This window comes from Molothrus ater, chromosome 3 (assembly GCF_012460135.2).
Source record: "Molothrus ater isolate BHLD 08-10-18 breed brown headed cowbird chromosome 3, BPBGC_Mater_1.1, whole genome shotgun sequence".
Taxonomy (NCBI): Eukaryota; Metazoa; Chordata; class Aves; order Passeriformes; family Icteridae; genus Molothrus; species Molothrus ater.
Window position 1 is genome coordinate 13,727,793 of NC_050480.2, and position 21,890 is coordinate 13,749,682.

General features: G+C 38.5%; 1 protein-coding gene across 2 annotated transcripts in view; it reads left to right on the forward strand.

Moving 5' to 3' along the window:
* PCSK2 (proprotein convertase subtilisin/kexin type 2) overlaps positions 1–21,890 on the forward strand; it is a 103,109-nt gene that overhangs the window by 46,840 nt on the left and 34,379 nt on the right. For both annotated transcript variants that reach the window (XM_036379592.2, XM_036379591.2), the window contains 3 exons: positions 3,040–3,153; positions 4,577–4,685; positions 6,746–6,783. In XM_036379592.2, the coding sequence (XP_036235485.1) occupies positions 3,040–3,153; positions 4,577–4,685; positions 6,746–6,783 (261 nt within the window). The remainder of the gene's footprint in view (positions 1–3,039; positions 3,154–4,576; positions 4,686–6,745; positions 6,784–21,890) is intronic.

Below are 21,890 nucleotides of genomic sequence, written 5' to 3' on the forward strand. Positions count from 1 at the left end.
CAAGAAGACAAGGATTTTACTGAGTCAGCTGTGTGCAGCTCTAAATGGGCAGTTTTCCACACAGATCACGGGATTTGCATTATCATTTTCCAAATTTGTTCTTTAGGGATCTTTTTTTCTGTATTATATGGATGTTACCTGTTCTTGGGCTCATTGCTTTCTATACGCATCTTTGTGAGGAAAAAGGCAAATTCTTACCTTGTGCTGGTTAAGATCATGCTGTGAGCCAGCTGACCAAGGCAATTTTTAGCTCATGGAAAAAGCTAACAAGACCTTTTCCAAAAATTTCAACTCTTTTTTTTTTTTTTTTTCCTCCACAAAAATGCCTGATCTTTTCCAGATTCAATTGTATGATTTACTGTTATTTGCAAATATGAGGAAACCCCCTTTGTTTTTGAGGTGAAAAGGAGGTCCCAGAATTTCTGAGTGTTCTTTCTGTGGATGGTGGCATCCTGTTTGCCCCTTCTCCAAGTGAAACATTTAGAAAACAGCCTGCAGAGTGGTTTCAGTTCAGTGAAAATTATGCCTCTTTGAGGGGTGTATTTCCTTGTCTCAGGAAATTATAATGTTATACAAAAAATACACTATGTTGTATTGTGAAGATGGAACAAATCAGACAAACGAGATGATACTGAAGAGGGAAAACAGCCTGTGCTATTTCTGCAAATTGCTCTCTCTCTTCCTCTCCGTTGTCTTAAAAGACAAGCCAGGGCTCCCCAGCATTGCTTTTTAATTGATAGAAATCCTTTTGTACTTAATCCTAATTCAGTGCCTTAATGCAGGCAGGTCCTGCAGAGCCAGCAAGCTTACATGGGAGCACAAACGACTGAAATCTTTTTCTCTGGCATCCCTCTGCATGAGGCTTGTCTTCTGTTCCTAATTATGTTCTCTGGTGACAGCTTGGGGTTTGCAGTGGCAAGCAGAGAGGCAGGGGAGAGGCTGGGAGGGGGGAGGCAGAGCGACACGTGTTGCTCTGTCTCCATGGCATCACTGAGCTTTGTCTTAGAGCTGTCAAACACTGTGCTTATACCTTTCTTTACTGTGTACAGCGACCTGGTGCCATGAGGTACACCTTGTATTGGTCCTGCTTAGTCACTGTCCAGGTTATTTCATATTAGGTTTTTTCTTTACTTTCAATCTGTTCCATTTTTAATGAACCTGCAAAAGTATTGTATGCACACATATAAGTGAAAGAACCAGTTCAGTATATTACCACTTGGTGTCTTTAGTTAAGGAGGTAAAATTCATACAAGTATATTGGTAGAAACCTTTGACACTGCCTTTTCAGGCCATGCTGTGCCCTATCCTACTCTCTGTGAATTAGTATTAGGTTTTCGGGGTTATAGTGAAACAAGAGAGATGTGAGGAAAACAGCTTTTAGCCCCCATCAGTTAGATCCCCGTTTCACCTCTGTCACAGACACCTCACTGAGCACTGTCTCTTATGCGCATGCTTTAATTAACTGAGATAGAAAGATGCCTCCAAGAATGACTCAACTGTCCTAAGATCTGATTGGACCTTTGGATGAATTTCTCCTGTGTTGATTTTGACTGACACTCTATATATAAAGTTGCTATGACACAGTAGTGTAACTCATATGTATGCATTTTTAATCTGAAATGCCAAAGTCACACATGTAGAAGTTGTTCTCTGAGTTATTAGATTTATTTAATAACCATGGATTCTTTTCAAGAACACACCTAACTAAATGTTAGGGGGTCTTACTGCCTTCTTGTATTTAATGGTTTTAATAATTTTTCATTTTAATTCCTCTTTGATCAGATTTTTTTCTTTTTCTCTCTCTTTTTTTTTTTTACAATTAAATTTTAGTACTCTTCATGCTGTCTTGTTTTCAGGTGTTAGGCTGAAGAGTGCAAAATAAGTATGCCAAAGCTGACAGCACCTTTTGAATAGGTTACTAATATTACAACTCTAGTTACAGCCACTGAGTGGTCTCTTTAGGAAGGCTCTTTTAAATGTGTACAAATAAGATGGTTATGGTCTGACATTTGAAGTTCCTGCCTCCAAAGATATTTGCATGTTTAACTTTTCTTATATTCAACAGTGCTTCCTTAAATGTCTTGTGGATTTGCGGTGCATAAAGAAAAGGATTTCTGAAAATCTGTAATGACTTGTGTTTTATAACCTGTGTTTTCATATCCTATACTTCAGCTAGTGTGGTCAGTTTAATGGCTTTTTTGCCATATAGTTTTCCTTGCCAGTATATTTATTTATCACTTATTTAGTGCAAGGATATTCCTTGAAAGTAGATCATTTTACAAGACATTTTTGAGAGCCTCAGAAGTATGATGAAAGCTCACAAGACCAGATTTTTTTCTCCCAGAAAATTTCTTTGGCAGTGTCCTGTCCTTCTGTAAAAAGGGGAGTCGGGGGGATTCTTTTTGATTGATTTTTTGGATGAAAATAAAATGACAAGGTTGCCAGCACGTGTACAGCCCCTATAGGAGTCCTTCACCTCATGTATAATGTTGAGGCATAAATAATCAGATTGTTCCTCCCTATCAGCCAGGAAAGGTTATCTAATGGTCTTTTAATGCCCTGGAGAAAAATCTGGAAAAGTAGAAGTGTGGTTGAGACCTGCTTCCTCACTTTGACAAATGTCTACAGCTTGGAGCTGTGACATATTTGGAATTTGTTAAATAATTTTAGCTTCTATTTTTGTGGCAATGGAAAATACAACTGTGACAAGAGGACTCATGATAATAGTGATGCCTGGAGAGGGGCTCACTCTTATGCTGATTGGTTGGTGTCTAAAACATGTTCAAGCTGAGTTTTTTTTCCAGATAGGTCACTCTGGGGGAGTCTCTTCCCCTCACAGCTGTTGCAGTAGTCCTGAGCTTTCTACCTCTTTGTAAATTCTGACTGGAATCAGTCCCTGGTTTAGAAGTTGCAAATGAATGACACAAACACAAATAGTGTGTTTTCATAACCCTTATCACTCATGAAAACAAGTCTAAAATAAGCTTTTTACATGTGTCAAGAATGCTGAGGTAAAGATGTAAAAATTAACCCTTCCAGGTGAGGAAAGCTGTGCAACAGGAGGGATTCATCCGAAGGAAGCGAGGATATAGAGACATCAATGACATTGACATCAACATGAATGATCCTTTATTTACAAAGCAGTGGTACCTGGTAAGTTCTGAGAGAAAATCACAGTAATCATAACTAAATAATTGGCATTCAAGCCGTTCTATGCAGTTGCATTGTTTTCCAGCAGTTCTTTCCAAATGCAGGACTTGGGAATGGATCCAAGGCTCTGTTGTGTTGGTTTTAATTGTACCCCTTTTATATTGGGAAGATCCAGCACATTTCAAGAGATAAATTTCATTTCAGTCAATGGAAAGATCCTTAGAAGGCTTGAAAGAGAACTGTATTGATGTCCTGTGGGCATTGCTGGTGTGCTGATGTGACCCCTAGAACTGCATATGAATCATGTCTTTGAGCTGTTGCCAGGTACAATATTGTTATGGAATTATAACAAAAATTAAAATGTATTTGCTAGCAAAAGTTAAAGCTTTTCTTATGGAAATTTGAATAAAATTTGTCAAAAAAAGAACAGCTGAAAATGGGTGAATTTTGGCTTAAGCTAATGTCAAAGGAAATTAATATTTTGCTTAATTGTTTCAGTTTTTTTGTGTCAGTTTTTTTAGAGTGAGAAGTCTTTAGTCATGAAAGAAAAGTTATATTTTTACTTGGAATTGAAATGATTTTTTAATTTAAAAAGTTGATAAAGTAATTCTGGTCAGTTTTATTGTTGCAACATATTTATGATTAAATACTCAGTAAATGCAGTACTGCCTTGTTAACTTAAGAAGGGTATTTTTGCTTTAGAGTAATGTTTCTTCCTCTTATTCCATTTCTTATGTTTCATTAATCCATCCAATATGGCTGCAGGTTTTTTTTTCTTCCTGAGGCAAAAGTTTTCAAATGAATTGGAGGCAGATTAGCATGGATGGGATTTTATCCTTGATGAGTCGATAAACTAAAGTGAGGATTACATCACTTATCTTCTGGTAGTTAATCAAAATGTTGCGGTGATAAAAATAACAAAAATTTAGGAAGCTATACAGTAGATCCCTGCTTTCAAGAAAAAGTATTTCCTGCTCAGAAAAAAGTCCTCTGTAAAATCAGTTGTTCTAACTTTTTTCCTAGATTGATCCACTGGCTGACATGTTAAATGGAAAACTCCTTTTTTGGGGTCCAAAAGATTCTGTGTTTAACCAAATCTTATAAACTACAAAAAATTGAATTTTGCCAGTGTTGGATTTTTCAGGGTTTTTTTGTTGTTGGGAGGTTTTTTGGGTTTTTTTTTTTTGGTTTGGTTTTTGTTTTGTTTTGTTTTGTTGTTGTTGTTTTTGTTTGCTTGTTTTGTTTTTTTTTACAGCTGCATTATTTCAGTAGATTTGATTATGGACAGATGCATACTCCAAAAACATATGGAATATATTTTCTGTTCCAAAGATGCGTGCAGAGGCATAAGGGAAGAACCAGTGGCTGTGGAAATATGTCAGTCAAGTAAAAAAACCTTTTTTTTTTTTTTTCACTGATGTATTAGATTAACACTGGTCAAGCAGATGGGACTCCTGGACTTGACCTTAATGTAGCTGAAGCATGGGAGCTGGGATACACAGGGAAGGGAGTAACCATAGGAATTATGGATGATGGTAAGTGAAGACTGAGTACTAATTTAATCCTTTAGGTAGACTTTTTTCATTTAATTGAAGTTAAAAAAAAAAGATTAAAAAGTAATAATCAATTACTTGTAGTGGTGAGACTTCCAGCCTCTATAAATACTTTGAGATCTTCAGTGAAAATATGATACAAAGATAGGGGTACTGAGGAATGGATATCCAAGCATTAGAAATAGTTTGCAATTATCACTCAGATATCTTCCAGGGCACACTGTAATAGCTATTAAACCTAAGGAGAAACTCCCCTTGATTTCTGTAGGCACTGACTGGAGGAGGAAATTGCTGTACAAAAAATACCAAAGAAAATGTTTTTTGGATTACATTCTTTTCAGTCATCGTTGATAGCGGAAATAATTAAACACTTTCATACTGAATATCAATGAAGATCTGCATATTAGATATATTGCTAGTTTCAGACTAAGTTCAGGAAAGATGAAGATAAAAGGTACAGTTGAAGTTACAGTTCTTCTACTTATGGGTTCTTACTGAAGTAAAGGAATTCCATGCAGTCTCTCAACTCTCTTCTTTGGAATAAATTTTGAATGTTTTCCTTTAATGGGGCTGAATAAAATTAAAAATAAATAAAACGTCTGTATCAACATATGTTTTCTAGAGTCAGCCAGGATCTGTCCCTACCTATTTCTGTTCCTCACTTGCTTACTCCTATGGCAAGGTTTTTGTGGAAGTAAGAAAGTAGACTCAGACGTCTGGATATTAGGAAGAAATTCTTTGCTATGAGGGAGGTGAGATACTGTAACAGGTTGCCAGGGAGGTTGTAGCAGTGTTCAAGGCCAGGTTGGATTAAGTCTTGAGCAACCTGATTTATGTATTGGTGAAAGATTGATCTCATCTGAGAGATGACCTCTTGTGTCATAATTTCACTAATCTCACAGAGGCAGGACCTGGCTTTCAGATTAGCAAGGCATGACTGTCAGGGGAATGATGGCAAACTATTTGAACTTTGTGTCAATAAAACTGATGGTCCATCAGATACAGCTTTCACAGAAGGGAGTAATTTGCCTTATAATTTGTTTCTAGGAACTCTAAAAAAGATGACCTGAATAACAGGATTCTTCATAGAGATTTTTATTGTCCATCTGCCATTTGGATCAGTAACAAGGGTCTCCTAAGGCAAATATAATGCTAAGGACCTTACAGAATGAGAAGTAATCTTTCCATCAGAAAAACTGTGATGATATGGCATTCTCCTTGCAAATGAAATAGATCATGTAATGGGAAAGTGATTAGAAAAACAGGATTGAGTGGTGATGATGAAAATGTAGCATGAGATTGGTGGCTTTTGCTTTATATGTTTTAACTGGCTATGTAATAGGTCATCTTATCCCAGCTGAGCGTAGATCTGCTACCTTTGTTACACCATCCACTGGGATTTTTACATTTGCCATGTATAGAAAGATGCCATGCAATAGAATGAGTATTCTATTATTCTATTGCCATTCTATTGCCATTCTATCATTCTATTGCAATAGAATAGGTATTACACACTTAGAATCTTTAGCATGCTACCAAAATGTGGAGCCTATACACAGATATTTGCTAAAATCATTTAATCCAATAGTAAAAGTTCTCTTTCATGCATATAATCTGAAATGTTTGCCTTAGTGATCACCACAAGTCTACTAGGTAATTTTCTACTTAATTTACATTGGTTAAAAATACTCATTTTTCTATCCTGTACTGATCAGTGCTTACTAATCTTGTTAGTTTTGGTATGTCTTGAGATGACAAAACTCATACAAAGATAAATTGTGATTTAAACCTTATAAATAAATATGATCTAGTCTACAAAACAGTAAACTTTGTCATTGAGCTCACTTTTTCAAATGGCATCTGGGTTTTGACATAAATGATTGAAAAGTCCACATTTAAAAACTGGAATCTCACTTCAATCAGTTGCATTATTCACCAAGATTTTTTCCTATGGTTGTAAAGGAATCTTGTTCTGTGATCATTAGAAAATCTTTTTTGAATATCTTAACCTTTGGTTTCTGTTCTGTCATGTCTTGTTGCAGGAATTGATTATCTGCATCCAGATCTTGCATCAAACTACGTAAGTTCATGCTCATGTTTTCTGTAAGATGTGGATTTTCTTATTACTATAGTCTCTGGTACAAAATTTTAAATAGGGAGTAGAACAGCAGTACTGCTGGACTCCTGATCTTAGTGATCATACATTTCCCATTGAAAGAAGCAGACTGAAAATGGGGCTACCTATGCAAGGAGTGGAAATGTGACAAGGCTCTTTGTGGAGAAATGACAGTCTTGTGTCACATTAAATACGCTGCAGCTTGCAATACTGGATTTAGGACAGAAATGAGTAACCTGTGAATTAGAGTTCTCTAAGTCCTGCTATTAAGATGCAGAATGCCCCTATCACTTGGAGAGCCACGGAGTTGTGGGCTGTGGCAAGGCATGTATTAGCCTTTGAAACCTTCAGGAGCAGTTATTCCTTTATACCAGGTATTTTGATCCAGTGCTTCAGAGCATGTGCAGGCCAGATTGTGTATTCTCAGCACATGCTATGCAAATGATTGTTCCTCAGATCTACCTCAGGATTCAGACCTTTGGACTAGAGTGTTCCTGCTTTTCTTAACTCTTTGTCTCCCTCCAACCCTCCATTGGCACTAGCACTCCTATCTTCAGGTCCCTTCCTGAGGGAAGGCCAGGCTGCTTCAGCTGAGCAATGTGGTTTAGTTTGCAATTGCAATTAAATGAAAAGAGGAACAAGGTGAGATGGAGATTTTGGAAAAAAATGTCAGCCACTTGGATAGAACAGCTCCAAAATGAGGAAGACAGTTATTTTTACATACGGGCAGTTTGGAACATAGTAACACACACAGGATGAAAATCTATTTGTGTTGCAAGTAGCAAAGCACATTTGGTAGATAACAAGTGGATATAGAATGCTTTGGAGAATGCATTTGGGAAACAGCTGACCACAGAATGCAGATTAGCGAGTTTCACTACTCCTTATGAACTGGCTTTAATAGCAGCTAATTAAACCATGTGCTCTGACTGCAGAATTCTCTTCCAAGAGAAATAACTCAGTAGGATGCTCCCATAAATTGATAGGAATAAATAATTTTTTAAAAAGCAGACTTATTTTTTTCAGAAATTGTGCTCTATGTATGTTCTAGCATGTGATGTGGGCAAAGCACATGCTCTACATTCACTTTTCAGCAGCAAGTGTAGACAAAGTATATGGGGATATTCTGTTTCTAAAAATCCTGTTTCAAATACACAAGCAAAAAGTCTGCACGATATACCTGATATAAGAATTCTGTTGAAAACAGTGAAATTAGGATCATGCCCACAAACAAAAACTAGATTCTACTGTAATATAGTGCTTTCTCTTTTAATTCCAAAATATTTTGTGTTTAATGATACATATAGTCCAAAATATTTTGTGTTTAATTATGGATATTTGTCAGGTTTAGCAGAAATATATTGGTTTTAGAGTGGCAATAGTGAATATTCTGGAAATTAGTGGAAAATGACACAGAGAAGGGCAGTGTGCAGACATGATGGTGGAAATCCTGAAGTAATGGAGCTGGAGAGAAATCTGAGTGTTAAGAGATATTGGGATGAAAATTGGAAAGAAAAGCTGTCTGGACATGGGGGTCATCAAACATTTAATGGCAGTCATGGAAGACTTGTGAGGAAACTGACTTTGAAACAAGGATCTGAAAAGATTTGTGCAGGAGTGACTTTGTCCAAGTGAGGAGAGGTTCTGTAGTAGCAGTGATCAGGCTGTAGAGGGAAAAGACAAGATTAGCTGGCTAATACCAAATGCAGAAGCAAATGGCTGGTTGGTAAGACAGTCATTAAAGGAGCAGCAGAAATCCCATCTGAAAGATCTTGAAGGAAATAAGACCTCCAGGCTTTAATACTGAAATTCAAAAATAGGACTTTTCACATGAGGTCTATGGTCCTAGGCTAGCACTGTGTTTGAGAGGTGGCTGGTTAAGGACAAGGTTAATTCCTTGTCCTGCTGATAAAACCTGCCATCATCTCCTTGCCCAACCACAGCAGAGCGAGTGCAGGGCTTGGTTCGCCTGTACTTTGCCTCTTCCTGCAAGGCTGCAGGGTCCTTGAGTCCCAGGAGTTCCTGCTCTGGCAGCCTCTGCTGTCTCTCAGAGGCCATGGGGGCCTTTTTCCCAGTAGGTAGTAATTTGGGCATGAACTAAAGATGAGGACTTAAATTCCACTGAAGAAAATATCAGTTTAGATGTAAAAATGCAATGAAACGAGTCTCTTAAGCTGACATAGCAATTATAGTCATCTTTGTACAACTCCTATATCACATTCTTGGTGTTTCACTATATCTGCACTTTGGGGCAGCTTTCTCTGAAGTACTGTTGTTTATTTTTAGCAAATGAAAAGCTTCTCAATTGTATTAAAGCCTCCATACCCTGACAGTGTCTGTACATCTTGCTTGGAAAATTGGGAGCAATTAGAAAGTCTCTCAAAGGTGGTAGGTTTGGCAGTTGAGCATTTTCAAGTGTAAAACTTTGTCCTTGGCTCCTCATTTTAATTTGGCTTTTATGATTTTGACTTTCTGGTTTTTTTGCTTGAATAGTTTAATGGAGGTTAGCCCTTAGATGAAATGCAGGGTCAGAGAAGAGAAAGATCTTTCTGAAGAAGTAAACTTTGTACTTTCTCTTAAGTTGTTGAACTTCTACCTATCACTTGGAGTGCACTTCATCCATATTTTTCTTTGTAGTTTTTTAAGATTTACTGCTTGAATCATCCATTTCTGGTTTTAATGCTCTTTATATACATGGAAAGACATGTGCCTGCTCATTGTGTGGGTGGACTGCTCTCCCACCATTGCCTCCTGGCTTGCTGCAGTATATCTACTTGCTTTCCTGGCATCAGGGAGTTATGGCAAAGCTGGAATTTTCCATTCTACACTGTGAATGCAGAGACATTAATTGTCGAATGATCTGTATTTTCTTCCGAGGCTTGGAAACCCTGCAGGGAACCTTGGAAACCTTCAGGAAACTGTTTTTTTCACCACAAAGAGAGCCCTTCATTATGAACTGATAATTAAAAAGCTGGGGCCTAATCTACACCATGGTTTGCTCTCAAATGATAATGTACATATAAGCCCAGCAATTTTCAGGACTGATTTCTCCAAGATACAGCATCTGAGCGAGAAAGAAATGTCAAGTTAGAGGGGCTGCATCTGAGATATGTCTATTAAAAGGGAAAAAAAACCAGTTTTTGGGGATGGACATAGCAAACTATTTTAAAGAAAGAACTAAGCCAATGGAGATTTCTTGTGCCACAAACAGAAACATAAGCTGAGCTCTCTCTGATACCAGGTTTTTATTGTGGTATTTTATCCTTGGCCGCTGCCTGCTGGTGGAAGTCAGTGTAGCAGCATTTTCCCACTTGGAGCAGTGGGGAGCTGATCATCTCCTATAAGTGGGTTTGTCCCTGATTAGCAGTAGTTAGAAAAATCAGGATCCCACCAAGAGACTTGGGCCAGGAGTGAAAAATTGCTGGTTTTAGTGTCTGAACTCTGCCAGAAACTGAAAGCTTGTTTCAACAAACCTAGGGAGAGAGAGAGGACAAGAAAAACACTGTAGGAAAACTGGAGGTGACTATGTGAATAGGTAACATTTTCACCAAGTATTGATAAATGTACAATGAGAATCAAGCAGCATTTCTTAGTAATAGATAACAATTGAAAAGATTTTGAACTCTGTAGAATTGCACAGATGTAACATGTACAAACAAGCATCAACCTGAGCAGTGTTTTATTGCTGGCCTTCCCCAAACCTCCTCTCTTTTCTTGTCTGTACTCCAAGTCCTTATAGTGCAGCCTTATCTTCTAAGGTCCTTGCCAGCTGTCACTCAAACTGTACACAGGAAAGGCCATATGTAAGGAATGAGGGAAGACTTTTTGGATTTACCTCAGGGTTAGTCAAAGTTTTCCGTCATCTATCATTTCTCATTTAGATGTGAACAGCAGATTACCTTACCTATCTTCTCTTCCCGCTTTGTCAGCATCTCCAAACAGAAAGCAGTCTTTCTCTCATCACTTTTGATAACTTGTCTCCGGCCAATACCGTAACAGCTCCCCTTGCCTTGCTGAGAGTGGGAGCATATTTTTGGAATAATTATCACATAAGCAGTGAAGCAGGGAAATGTTCCACTTCTGTTCTGAGCTGCATTTGTCATTGTTTGCTAGAGGAACAAAAACACCATTGAATAATCCTTACAGCCACAAAACGAATAAGGAATAATACAGGCAATAAATTTTGCACTGCAATATGTATAACAAAGCATAGCAACAGCACAAAGGATCTTCTTACTTTTAGAAAGTCTTTCCTTCATTACCATGTTTTTCCTTCATTACCATGAATTTCTGAGTATGATTTGGCCTCCCTGCACACCACAAAAAGGACCAGCAAACTGTTCTGGTAGCCATGAGCCTGAGTGCAATGATTTACCAGTACAAACCATCAGTATCTCCAGTAAAAATCTCTAGGGCATAGTTGTGGGATTTTGTAGAGCTGACAAAGCTCCACTGACATTTATTGATCCACACTGCTTTGGCCTTGGTGACCCACCACTCCCCCACCCCCAAATTCCAGCTGATTTTTTTCCTGAGTCCAGTAGAGTCCACATATAACTGGTGGGGAGAAAAATGTTGTCCCTTTTCAGGGCAAAATTTGTTGGAAACACTCTGAAGAGATTGAAAAGCTCCCAGTGTCTCTGCACGTAATATGAACCCAGGGAATGCTCAGGAATTGTAAACACAAACCGTAGGAGAGTCAGGTTCCTACTGGCCTAGTGTCATGGAATGATATCTGGCAGCTTTATGAAATCTGATTCCCATGGCATGATTTTCAAAAGACTCTGAGACAGACTGCATTTCAAAGGGCTATGCAGCACATGCACTAGACACTTCATTTCAATAAACATTTACTTCTGATATATGAAAGGTATTTTATGGGAAAACTCTATGTGCTGACTGTAATTGCTAGCATCTATTTTTAATTGTAATGTTAAAAAAGCATTTATTATAAAAAGAATATAATAACTTGTTTCAGCACATCACTAATTAGATTTGGGCTTGGTTGATTTCTTTTGGGTTTTTTGGTGTTGCCTTGGAGTTCGGGTCTTGCTAATACGTTTTCTAAAATAAACACTAGCATAAAACCTAAAAATATCAACCAAATCCTGGGATAAATTCACAATACATCCTTCTGCTAGCACTGAAAGTTCAGTTAGAACACTGATGGATGAAGGCTGTTAATGAAATTTCTGCCACAATCTGCTTCAAGAAATTGCTGAGAATGAAGCCTCTCTTTTGCCAGGATAGAAGGATGGATCAAGTGTTAAAATGCGAGGCTGACTGATGCCTTAGCAGTCAAAACTGGTAGCCTTCTATTGGGCTGTTTATGCTGCTCAGGTGGTGTCTGGCAGCTCAGGGCTTATTTTAGAATTTAGAATATGATTACTCAGGACATGCATGACAATAAAGTTTCACTGGAAAAAATTAGAAGTTACTGGGAAAATAATTAAATTCTCTTTCAGAAGTAGCTATTGTTTTTTCTGTTATTCTGTGCAGGATCAGCTTCTGGGCTCATTTCTATGCTCTGTGCAATCTGTTTTGGTTTTTTTCCTCAGAACATAATAAAGGCTAAAAAAGAGATGATGCCCTCTCTGATCATATCAGCCAGGCATATAAGGTTCTCAGTGTACCTGGAGGGGTGTCCTGAATTAGTCACATACAGAAAATGCTTCAAATCTTGGAAAATGTAATAGGCTTCTACAAACAGTCCTTGCCTGCTCCCAACAGTAACTGCTATTAAAGGAACATGTCACTGGTACTCGTATATTGAAGTCTAAATAAGATGACTGGACAGTTCTTCTGTTCTGTACCTTACTGCTGCTTAACATGAGCACTGCCAATGGGGGAGAGAAGCCTGTGTAAAGGAGATGTCAGTGTCTTCCTATTTAATGAAAGGTAAAAAGTTTCTGTAATCGTAATCTCTAGCTTTCCACTTAATCAAACAGATGGAACAGCAGAAAGAATGCAAAGGCTTGTAGCAGACCCCATGGAGCTGGTGAGATCTCCATGGAGGATTGAGACGTAACAGTAGGAACTGCTGAGTCATGATGAGACAGCAAAATAAGCTCCTGTCCTTGATCCCCCACCCCACAGCTTATCTATGTAACCTCATAGGCCACTTCTCCCTGACCCCTACTATTGGACAAGTTTGGATCCCCCTATACCTTATAAAAAGGGGCTGTTTTAGCCCATTCGACAGAAGAAGAGCTATCGCTGGAACCCTTCACAGCCTCCCCAGTAAATCATCGCTGTGGAGCCACCAGGACTTCTTCTCCTCTCTCATGTCTGCTTCTACCTCAGCCAAGGCGCCCTAGCGAGCAAGCAAAGAGTTGAAATCCTAAGAGAGCTGATAATCACAAAAGTGCTGACAATCACTGAGCTTGCTAAGGGTAGCCTGCGGCGGCTGTGAGCTGACTAGGTATTCGGGCACTCTTTCTCTGAGAGGGACTGAGTTCCCAGACCACCTTGCATCGCTTGGTTGATAAGACCAAGATCGGGGCTTTATCATAAAAAAGACTGTTTCTCCTCTGGATTATTTCATATGGCCAGAGGGCACAGAAAGAGGCTTTTTCTGCAAAAGAGGCTGTGACTTGTGAGGGAGGTGTGATTGCCCTAAGGGGAGATGATTTGTGTCACAGAGCTGTATTTACAGCTGAAAGCTGGATTTCGTCTACTGAAAGTTGTTATGTGAATGGCTTTGCTGAAGCCCATTTTTAGAGTTCTATGACCCTGAATGCTTGACAAGACATGGGGCTTAGTGATTAGTAGCATCCATGCAGCTGGAGTTGGCACTGTGCCACTGATATTGGTCTCTCCAGGGGGATGCACTGATTTATGCTGGCTATAAAATAGACTCAAAACACTGTTCCTTTGGAATCAAAAGGTACTCACATATTGTAGTTGCATTTGACCTTTATTATTTTCTGATCAATGTATGCAGCAAGAAGTTTCCAGCTCTATTCTATATTAGAACCACCTGAAAGGGATAATTTTCAAGTTAAATACATGCCTGGTGTGCAAGCAATGTGAGATGGTGCCAAAGATACATACTGTGCAAGCCAACAAGCACTCATTGTCTGCAGCGTTTATTTTTCTCTATAACCAATGCACTTAATCAGTTGCACACTGAGAAAGTGTAAGGTGGCTAATTGCTTTAATCATAAAGCACTAGTATTAATTTTCACTTAAAGCATCATCTAGGGAAAGTAAATGAAGATTGTTGAAATGAGAAATGCACAAGGATGAAAGAGCAGATGACATTTTTGCATCAGTTCTAGCTGATGTTTTCGGAATTGGCTTGTGTTTCTCTCTAGGGTTTCTCCAAGTAAGCCTTTTTATAAAATTAAAGTGTCCATGGGAAACTGAAAGTGAAATATTTTTATTTTGTATCAGTTCAACCTAATTTTAAATATTTGACATCCAGAATGTGCTGAATTAAAACAGCAGCAATCAAATCCCACTCTGGTGCTTGGTGCACTTGGGAGAAGAGGGTCAGACACATGGTCCCTGGAGGCAGTGAACACCACGTAATTTTAAAATCAAGTTCAACAAATTGAAAAAAAGAGATTTCCTTTCCCCAAAATGAAAGTAATACATTTTGCATTGAAAATGGCCCAAACAATTTTTAAAGATTTTTCCATTTGAAAGCCTTAATTTTCTGTTTCTCAAAGAATACTTATTTAGCTGCTGATATTTTTTAAGACTCTAACCGGTGTGGAAATCCCTGAATTTCCACCAACATTTAGATGCAACTTAATTAAAATTCATGCTGTAGTTATTTTTGGTTACCAAGGTATCACCAGGGAAGTCTGAATTAGATGGTGTGTATGGAGCACTGTTCCCTCACAAAGCTTCATCAAAATTTCATGGGGTTTAGGGAGAGTTTTTTGGGCCCAGTGGTGATTTTGACAAGGAAAGTCACAACCCCACTTTTAACTACTGGACTTTCAACTTTTAAAAGGAGAGCTTTGGCCAAGTTCCTCTTCTAGGAGTGTCGGGGGGTAGGACGGTCGGGATGGATGGAGACGAGAGATCTCTGAAGCCAGGTCGTGGAATTTGTGGTTTATTGCAAAGGGCGTGGGTGCAGGGCCCTGCTGAGAGCTTCCAGCTCTAGCTAGGAGCAAGCCCGAGAGAAGAGAGGGGTAGAGAGGATGAGGGGTTAAGAGCGTAAAAGGGCAAAAGAGCAAAAGTGTAAAAGAGCAAAAGGGTAAGAGAGAGAGGTTTCCGTTACAATACAATAAATCTCTTTCTGTGTTGAATATTCTAATTCTCACTAACCAATCTAGTACATTATACAAATCCTATAGCATTTACATACAGCCTAAAAGAATCACTACATTATCATACTGTGCTACATTTTAAACACTAAGAACTACTCTTTGGACCCCTTCTGCTAAGCTACTAGGGTCTGCTCTGACCCTTGGACCTGTCTGGAGGCAGAGGGTATTGTTTCATCAAAAGGGGATTACTTTCAGCCAGCCACACCATTGTTTTCCAGTTGTTCAGTAACTAAGGTATTTCAAAGCTTGCTTTCATTTCAGTCTTGCTTATAGTTTCTATATTCTCAAAATCTTTTGCCAGGCAATCATATTTATAAGGCTTTCCTGTTTCATCTTCCCCAACACCATCTGGATAAGCCAGTCTTGCAAAGTAAAAGAGTGTAGGAGACCTGGAATTTACAAGTAGTGCCCTTTTTTTGTAATCAAAATGGCCTAGATACAGTAAATAAAGCTACAGATATTCACCAATACTTTAAACACCTCTCCTTCACTGTACCTGTAACTTAATTCAGTTAATTTGAAATGAATTCAGTCTTTTCCATCCTGGCACTTGTGGTGGTGTTCATGGGGGTCTTAGGATGAGGGAAGACATGAGAATGTTGACTCCATATTTCCGAAGGCTTGATTTATTGTTTTATTATATATCTTATATTAAAACTATACTAAAAGAATAGAAGAAAGGATTTCATCAGAAGGCTAGCTAAAATAGAAAAAGAAGGATGATAACAAAGGCTTGTGACTGACCGAGACAGTCTGGACAGCTGGATTGTGATTGGACATTAAATAGAAACAACCACATGAGACCAATCACAGATCCACCTGTTGCATTCCACAGCAGCAGATAATCATTGTTTACATTTTGTTCCTGAGGCCTCTCAGCTTCTCAGGAAAAAAAATCCTAAGGAAAGAATTTTTCAGAAAATATCATGGCTACAGGCACTTCATCTTGGCATGGTTATTTGCTTTGCATTGTTTGATTTTATTTATATGCATTTATGTTCTTCATGTTAATATTTTATTTCTTGGCAGCTATGTAAACCCCTGCCTTATTTCAGATTGCTTTGATTTAAGTATAATGTTCACAATTTCTGTTTCTTTCCCAATAGAAGCAATATACATAATGAACATCTCTTACCAGGGAACAGAATAGCAGTGCACAGTGTCTTATAAAATGCTGGCCACATTGAAGTCAATGGTAGTTTTTGTGTTAAAATCAGCAATTTGACAGATGATGTAAACAGCAGTTTGTTCTACTGTGCATTGCCTTTATTTTTTAAGCATAACAGTGAGAGGCATAGACTTCAGCAGAGCAAATAATGATACCAAGGCTGTGGAAACATGACTGCCTGGGATAGCATGTTTTCCTGTGGAATGGGAGCTTGTATTTGATGAAACTTTGTCTACTTCCAGTACTGTATAGCTGTTTTTTTGGTGAAACTTAAATCTATATGGTAGTGGATATCTCAGTCACACGTTCCCTGTGCTGTCCTTACTTGTAAACATTGATGCAGATTGGGAAGGGTTGGAAATGTTTTTCAGGCAAATAATTTTCTGATTTTTGTTAAATGAGGTGAATCTTTAAATATGTACAAAGGTGAGGATGAAGACTGTGCTGTGTTCAAGGACTTCACCATTTCAGTGCTAGCAGATGATTTTTAGAATTCCTTCCTGTGAGAAATGAAATCACTTTAATTCAGTGGCACTTAACTCATTTGCAGGATTAGTCAACCATGATACTGTGTCTGACAGATGTAGTTGAGGATCTTTCTGTCAGTCATCTAATGATGTCTAGGACACTTTTTAAATTTTAACATCCAGTAAATTGCTGTGAATACATTAGCTATGATCAAATATACTAATCTTTAACAGAAGAACCTGGAATGATCATGTACTATTTAGAATCTTAAATACTTGAAAAACTTAGTATGTGTGGATTTACATGAGCACATTCTGAAGATTCCACCTTTTCGCTCTGTAAGTTTGGATTTAGGTGGTTTCACATGGAATGAGCAATGCAAACTTTAATTAATGCCAGAAAATCTAAATTGGTGCATTAAAATTCCTGAGAGCCCAGTATGTCTTGACAGGAATTAAGTCACATTATAATTCTTCCCTGGAATACTAATGAGGTCAGCTTAAAACTGAAATAACACACAATAGGTCTTCAAGACCTTTTAACTCTAAGGATTGTACATCAAGCTGTGTTTGCTTTTTGTGACAGAAGAAATGCAGGTAATAGCTTGCATTATGTTTTTTGAGTCTCTTTGAAATTTTCATCTCTTTTGCTTCATCTACAATGTCCCTTTTATGTCTTCATTTATCTTCCATATTGTCCTGATTTAGGGCAAATTTGGGAGGAAACCTCCAAAAGGGGGCCCCTCCAGAAAGCAAACTCACAGGCCCCTTGGGAAAGATTCCTTGGAGAGAAGTGGAAAGAACCTGTTTATGTACCAGGCGCAGCACCCCCCAGCACACAAAATGAACAATATCAGATGACAAAGCTTTTTCACTACTCTGAAAAAGATGACAAATTCAGAAAGTCTCTCTTGGGGGTGGTCGCTCTGTTATCAGTCCCTCCGGTGCTGGGGTAGCTGCTGCAGGCCACAAGGTGCAAACTCCCGGTGTTCCCCAGGTCCCAGTCCAGAGCAGGCTCGAGTGGTTCCAAGAAAGGGAAAGAAAAACAGTCCAGGGAAAATTTGGACTGCTTAGCTAAACTAACTAATGAGCAGAAGCAAAAAGCCAGAGCAAAGCAGGAGCGAAGCAGAAGCAAGAGCAAAGTGAAAAGCAAAGCAAAAAGCAAAAGCAGCACCATGTACTGCCCTGTTTCTGTGTCCCGCCAGCCGTGGGGGAGCAGGCTGATAAGAAACCAAACAAAACTTTCACTCTCGAGAGCCAGTCTTGAAGGCACAGAACATAATATCCAGCATAAACGGAGCACACAAATGGGGATACAAGCATCATAAAGTCACCCTAGGACACATATTCATGCAATTTAGGTGAAACACCAGCTGTGTGGTTGTTAACAGTTCTCTTGTCAGCTGAGAAGCCTTTCATGAGAAGGAAAATAACCAACTAGTTTTCTGTCTTGTCTGCTTTCTCTTTCAGTTCCTCTGCATCACCAGACTAGCTTTCCCTGTCCTCCCCTCTCCATAGCCCACATGGACCAGGTCTCTCTGTTGTAGGTCACCCCCCAAACCACCTAAGCCACTTTGATTTCCCTCTTTGCAAAGGTCCAGTTTGGCCATTCTGTAACAATAGGTTGGTAGCTTCTATAAGTGGTCATCTTTAACAACCTGCCATATTTGTTTTCTGAGTGCCATTGCAACCACAAGTCCAGTAATGCTGCATTTTGCTGTGAGCATTGCTGATAATTGTCAGCTTTTTTGGACTCTGCAATGCGGCTGCCAGTGCCTACTGATCACACGCTGCAATAGGGAAAGGTTGGCTCTCCCAGCATAAGTGAACCACTTCTTGCCAGACCATGTCATGCTAAATGGCTTGACTTGAAGGATTGCTGAGTTTGTATTGCAGCCTGTGAGCTATAGGTTTTCTTACAGTGATGAAAAAAATAAATCTCCCGAATCCCCCACATGCCGCTTAAAAGACCTTGATGCTGGGTGTGATCTGGATCTTGCTATGTTTGATGAGAAGAATCCATGGCAGATTTTGCTAGATGTTGGGCTCATGGGCAGGAGCAAGATGGTTAAGCTCCCGGTCCCTTCCTGCTTATCCTTCCAAGAGCTTCTAAGTGCTGGCTGCCATCAAAACATTGCAAACACAACCTTTACTGCAGCTCAGTGCCCAGCAAGCACATATTTGATGTAGTGATGGGCTTGTCAGCTATTTTTGACAGGGACATAACTAAGAATAATGGACTTGGACCTCATTTCTCTGCTGCCAGCTTTATACCTCTATTAGTTTTTCAACTTCAGTAGGTCAAACTAATGCATAATCAAAGTATCTGAAGGGGAAAACTATTCATTGGAAGAGGAATCTGGGACAGGTTTTTAATAAAATGGAATGCTAAAACTAAAAATTGTGGAGCAGGCTAAGAATGCCAAGAGGTGAATAATGAAGCAGTGTTTTTATTATAAACAGAAATTAGTTTGGCTGCTTCTTTTTAGTAAAGTCTCATGTCTGCCTCAATTTCTTTTTTTTTTTCCTATGTCAGGTAAAGATGCAGGGGAAAATAATGGAGGGTATTTCAATAAGCTGGTTTCATTTTTAAAAATTGATTGCAAAAATTCTCAACCTCCTAAAAATTCTGCCCAACATAACATTTTCTCTGAATCTTTGTGATTCCCATTTTTTTGGTCCTGTTTGACTATACACGTCTGAGCTAAGCATTAGCAAACACCCACAGGGTTAGATGGCAATTAGCTGGATACATTTGGACTTTCATTTTGTTCATTGGGAAAACACCTGACAATCTTGGTACCTAAGAATTAATTTCTGATTTCCTTCCAGTTCTTCAGAGCTGGGAAAGAGCTGTGCTTAGATCTTCCTGGGTGGTAGATCTGTAGCACTGCTGTACTGCCTGTGTGCTTTACCCTGTGTGAAATAAAAAGTGTGTTTACTCCACCCCTTTTTTTAAAGATGCTCACATGCTGGGGAGCGTCAGCCAGCAGTGGAACTAATGCTGGTTTTCTCATTTTGTCTGCAGGGGAAATAGGAAGGCCATTACTGTGGTAAAAGTAAAATAAGTGGTTGTGTGACATTGTAGTGCTAAGTGATTTGTAGAGAGCATCATCAGTTACGTGACAAAGAAATCTGTTTAATATAGAAAAAGAATACAATGTGATATGACCTCAGCAAAGCTATTTGTCTTCATAACTGTAACTTTAAAAATAATGATACCTTAATGAAGATAAATGCAAATGTTAAAGTGAGACTCCATGTTTTTTTCAACTGCCTTTTTGTTTGTTTGCTTTTAAACCTAAGAACTGGAAAACTTTCAGCTTTGCAAATTAAATTGTTAGATAAGAAGTGGGAGACAGCCGATTTGTCTTCCTATAAACTCTGAAGCTGGATTATTAGAATTCTTATATCTTATAAGCTCAACAATTTTAAATGTTGTAAATGAAGCAGTTGAAACTTGTTGTTTGCAGTCAGTTTATCTTCTTTTGACTATAATTCCACTAGTTTTTCCTTTGGCCTAACCCAGATGCTTGGTGATTGTTGAGGAAATTGAAGGTTTTTCGGTAATAACTGCAAAATGAAATCACTGTTGTGGTGAGCTCTTTACTTGCTCATGCTGTGGCCAAGTAGAGCCTGTACTGAATACCTGGAACTGGAATACCAGGAGGGCTTACAGGCACCTCAGGTACTATTCTGGACCCAGGACACAACTCCATCAATTTCAAATAATGTTCTGGTTTATTATTCTGTGGCTGTTTTGAAAAGAACAGCAGAGAAGTGTGCTGCTGTCTTATTATTCAAGATCTGGCTTGTGTTGTCTGGCTCAGTATTTTTACTTTCGTGATGTACCTATAAGAAGTGGGTAAGAGGATACAGTTTCTGGGGAGACATAGCAAATGTCACCAGTTGTGAATTTGCTTTTTAGGGTTAATATCTTTGAACAAAACCCATTACTTTGTGGATATATTCTTGGTGTTTACATGGTCTTCAAACCAGCACTGAATTTGCTGGATAGAAATATAGGACATGTACATTAGTTCCTATAGAGGCAGAGGCATTTAAAAAGTTACAGGGCTTTTTTCATTTCCATTTTAAAATCCCCACAAACCAAACCAAAATAAAAGTGTGCTTCCCATGGCAGAGAGGAGAGGGCTTATTGTACAATGGCTAACTTAGCAGCAGTGTATCTGGTTTTTTGTTAATGATCTTTAAGCCTTGCAGCGTCTCTCCTAGGTTAAACATGTTGTCTCCTCTTTCACCTTTTGGTGAGAATGTTCCATTTATTTAAGCCTGTGTGTACAAAACTGAATTTCATTTTGCCACCACATGATCTTCAGACTTATTTTAGTACAGTTTCCCTGAGATGTTTTATGTTGTAATTTGAGTTCATGGCTTTGCTTTCTCTTTGGATCAGTAAAGAAATCAAACAAAAAAAAAAGGTATCTTGCTACCTCAGATGTAGTACAGGACTTTAATGTCATTAATAGAATCAGCCTGTGACCAGTGGGATGTGGCTTTGTCTCCTGCATTAGCATGTGAGCATAGGCATATTTCTTGACTTACTGGGAAAAAGGAAAGTGTATGTGAATTACACTGCAGAAGCTTTTCAAGTCAGACAAAAATTTATGGGCTTACTGCATTATTCAAGGTACATAATTTTATTACAGTGCTGAACAACTCATGGGACAACTGATTTATTGTTAGTGTCATATTTTGCATAATGAATTTTTTGCACAGATGATTTTACTGTATGTGTTTTAAAAGGTAGAAGACAATTCTTTGGGAAATTTTAGTCTAAGGTTATTTTTAAGGAAAGCAGAACTTTATACAGAGGCAAAAGTAATCTATTTGTGTCATGTATACAAGCCATTACTTAATAAATTATTGAAAGGGTCTCATCCTCGGATCTGATACTCTTCTGTTAGTATTTTGTTTGGTGTAGAGGCTAGAAAGCAAAAATAGAGATATTCCTTAAAGAGCAATACCATTCCTCTCTGTAGTAGCATTTTTATTATATAATAGATATTATTTATATGTAGTTGTGTATAGATAATGACTGATAGACATCAAATCACTCTGCAGCAATGAACTGATTTTGATTGAACATGAGGGATTAGATTCACCTCATTGTAACACCCAGTGCCAATGACT